At 38.0% G+C, this 3963-nt stretch overlaps 1 protein-coding gene across 7 annotated transcripts in view; it reads right to left on the bottom strand.

The window, feature by feature from the left end:
* ARMC8 (armadillo repeat containing 8) overlaps positions 1-3963 on the bottom strand; it is an 82626-nt gene that overhangs the window by 77505 nt on the left and 1158 nt on the right. For 3 of the 7 annotated variants that reach the window (XM_017528232.2, XM_017528233.2, XM_017528238.2), the window contains exon 2: positions 3828-3903. The exons of the other annotated variants lie outside the window; for them this stretch is intronic. In XM_017528232.2, coding sequence (XP_017383721.2) covers positions 3828-3830 — 3 coding nt within the window. In that variant the 5' untranslated portion in view covers positions 3831-3903. The remainder of the gene's footprint in view (positions 1-3827; positions 3904-3963) is intronic. 7 annotated transcript variants of the gene reach the window in all.

A 3963-nucleotide genomic window follows, 5' to 3' on the forward strand; every position in this document is an offset into this window, starting at 1 on the left:
AAAAAAAAGAAATGTAAAATGGTACAGCCACTCTGGAAAAGTCTGTCAGTTTGTTTTAAAACTAAATATACATTCACCATATGATTCAGCAATTGTACTCCTGGACATTTAGCTCAGAGATATGAAAGGTTATGTCCTCACAAACCTGTACATGATTGTTCATACTAGGTTATAATAGCCAAAAACTGGAAGCAACCAAAATGCCCAACAGATGAATGGTTAAACAAGTTGTGGTACATTCACGCCATGAAATAGTACTCAGCAATAAAAAGGAACAAACTACTGATACATGCAACAATGGAATGGATCTCAAAAGTATTATGCTGAGTGACAAAAACCAATCCCAAAAAGTCACATACTGTATGATTCCATTCATATAACATTATAGAAAATGACAAAATTATAAAGATGGAGAACAGATTAGCGGTTGCCAATAGTTAGGGATACCTGTTGGGGGGAGACGCTAGGTAGGGGGGACTATAAAGAGGGAGTATGAGGGAGATCTTTGTGGTGATGGAATATTTCTGTATCTTGACAGTGGTGGTAATGGTTACACAAATATATGTATGTAATAAAATGATACAGAGCTACATACTTATACCAATGTCAATTTCCTTGTTTTGATATTATAATTATATAAGATGTAACCTATGAGGGAAACTGGATGAAATATACACAGGGATCTCTCTGTACTATCTTTGCAACTTCCTGTGAATCTATAATTATTTCAAAATAAACATTTTTTAAAATGCAATCGACATAATTCAAAAGTATAGAAAACATGGGAGAAATTTATGAATTTGTTGAAAAGGGTGATGTTGTAATGTTAAATGCAAACCAAAGAGGCTTGGGGTAGTCATGCTGCAGTCTAGAAAGACAGCTGGAGAGTTTGTCCAACCCTCCAAAATAGATCGTTCAATCAAACATTTACTGAGTACCTAGTATTTGCAAGACGAAGTGTTGCTTCTCAATGAATTTACTCTCTAAGACGACAAGATAGCGTATTATTAAAGACCTCTGCAAAAGCAGTTCCCTTTGCCTTGTATGCTCTTCCTCTGTCACTTTTTCTAGTTAGTTTTTACTCATCCTTAAACTCTCAGCTCAGTGTCACTTCTTCAGGGAAACCTTCCCTAGTTCTTTTCATTGCCTTTCAAATTAGATCAGTTTCCTCTATGACATGTTTGAACACCACCCTATATATTTCATTCGTAATACTAATCACCATTTACAAACTAACTGTGTGATTATTTGATAACTATTTTTCCCATTAGGCTAACATTTCCAAAAGGACAGAGGTCTGTGTAGCTTACCGCGGTATTACCAAACTCAACACCATGCCTGCCTAGCAAATGACAGAACCTCAAAGTAGTCAAACAGAATACACATACACAAAGCTAAAATTCATATGTACAAATGAGTAGACAGAGACAATAAGATTTATTGGAGTTTGGAAAAAATCCTGTTATCACTCTAACCTGAGAAAGCCAGTGAAAAGGATGCTTGTGTAGAAAATAAAGAATCACACCTATAATCCCAACACGTTGGGAGGTGGAGGCGGGTGGATCACTTGAGGTTAGGAGTTCCAGACCAGCCTGGCCAACTTGGTGGAGCTCTATCTCTAACAAAAATTTTGTATTTTTAGCCAGGCGTAGTGGCAGGTGCCTGTAATCCCAGCTACTCAGGAGACTGAGGCAGGAGAATTGCTTGAACCCAGGAGGCGGAAGATGCAGTGAGCCAAGATTGCACCATTGCTCTCCAGTCTGGGCAACAAGAACAAAACTTCCTCTCAAAAAAAAAAAAGAAAGAAAAAGAAAAAGAAGAAGATAAAGAATCTCAAATCTGAAGCTGACTATCAACTTGGGCCTTTGGGCAAAACAAATTCACTAAAGAAACAAGAGCAGCTGTATAAAGGGTTCTTTAGGAAAATTAATGTAGAAATGGACTTGCACTGAGATGGTAAAAACAAGTAAAAGGACACTGTGGTAGTGCAGGCATAAATGAGGGAAGTCATGGAAACAGAAAGATATGAGAAACACTACGAATAAAGAAGCAACAGAGCTTAACAACTGGTAGGTACAGGGGGATGAAAGGAGGAAGAATCAGAGATCATTCAGGAGGTTTAACAGTGACTGATCGGCCAGGCGAGGTGCTCACGCCTGTAACCCCAGCACTTTGGGAGGCCGAGGCAGGCGGATCAAGAGGTCAGGAGATTGAGACCATCCTGGCTAACAAGATGAAACCCAGTCTCTACTAAAAATACAAAAAATTAGCAGGAAGTGGTGGTGTGTGCCTGTAGTCCCAGCTACTCAGGAGGCTGAGGCAGGAGAATCGCCTGAATCTGGGAGGCAGAGGTTGCGGTAAGCCGAGGTGGTGCCATTGCACTCCAGCCTGAGCAACAGAGCAAGACTCTGTCTTCAAAAAAAAAAGGGTGGGGGGACTGATCAGTGAAGGATAATACCATTATCAGAAATTGGGATGTCATAACTAATTCCCCTTAGGAGAAGGAATGTGCTTTGTTGGAATTGATGGGTGTCATCCACACAATTTAAGATGTGCGACTGGATGCAGAACAAAGTCAAGGTTGGCAATGCAGATGTGTGAACTGATCAGTTAAGGTTATACGAAAATCAATGAGATCTTCCAAGGAGAAGGTATAAAGAGACTCAAATGGAAATCCTTTAAAACAACTTGAATGCCTCCTTGCTAAAATTATGTTCGTTAAGTTAGAGTATCATCCACACTATGAGATCCTTAAATGTATTTCTGATCTCATCCTCACATTCCCTAATGTACACAATACAGGGCTTGTACATAACTGATACATAGCAGTGTATTAAACGACTCAACCATTCAAGATAATTTCTGATGAATATTTTCTGTTCTAGTTCGCATTTCAAAAACCGTGATGCTCTGAGTAGTACTTTGAAAGGTACAGGTTTCACTTTAGTAAAATCTGTGAATTTAAACATTTTAAATCATGTAACCAAAGCTCCTACTTTCCAAGGCTCTAGGAGTGAAGATGTGACAGACCAGACTTTGGGACTATGGAAATCTCAAAATAATAATAATAATAATAATCATCCCCTAATGAGACTAGGGATAAAAGCAAAGCCTAAATAGGTTAATAGAAAATATTCTTCAAAAAGTTTTTGAATAAAATAAGCAGAAAATATTTACCAAGGAAGTGAAACAAATGAAAACTTTTAATCATATGCATTATACAAGTTGACAACATCCACAAAGTAAGCTTCAGCTGAACTGAAGGATAACTGAAATCTAAATGAATAATTAAAGGAGAACTGAGAACAGCCAAGACACATATTACTTTTTTTTTTAATATAATGAGGTAAAAGTCATTGGCCCGCACTCCCACAAAATATTCCTGGATATTACAGTCAGTGGTGGAGTAACAGGCTAATCTGATTCAATAATTAGGTAAACAGTATTTCCTCAGTTGCAGTTTAAAGATAAGAAAAAATGACTGCTAAAATGGATCAGGGGAAAAATCTGCTGACAGCCTCACAAAATTAAATTATTGTTGTATTGAAAACTTAAGCCTTTTCAAGGTTGAGGTCTGCCACACTGCTCTAACCCTGAATCATAAGCAAATGTCCTAGGTGCTTTCAGATAGGTGAGTTTGTTTGTGGGACAAGTCAAGGAAGAGAAAAGAAATCAGCTGTAGTTACAAGACTCTAGGAACCCGACAAGTCATTTATAATCCAACTACCCTCTCAGTATCAGACTGGCTTCCACAAGTCTAAAAGATGGTCAATCAGTATTTGCCTGCTTGTTTCCAACAATAGCAAATGAACCATTGGTAAACTGACCATTCTCAGAGTCGGACAGCTCGAATTTGTTGCAAAATCCTTCGAAGTTATCTCCCAGTAACTTTCATTCCTGGTCCTGGTTCAAGAGCAACATAGTGAAAGGTGAAAGTCGTCTTTTTTTAAAAAAAACAAAAAA

Source organism: Cebus imitator, unplaced genomic scaffold, assembly GCF_001604975.1.
Source record: "Cebus imitator isolate Cc_AM_T3 unplaced genomic scaffold, Cebus_imitator-1.0 Scaffold53, whole genome shotgun sequence".
Taxonomy (NCBI): Eukaryota; Metazoa; Chordata; class Mammalia; order Primates; family Cebidae; genus Cebus; species Cebus imitator.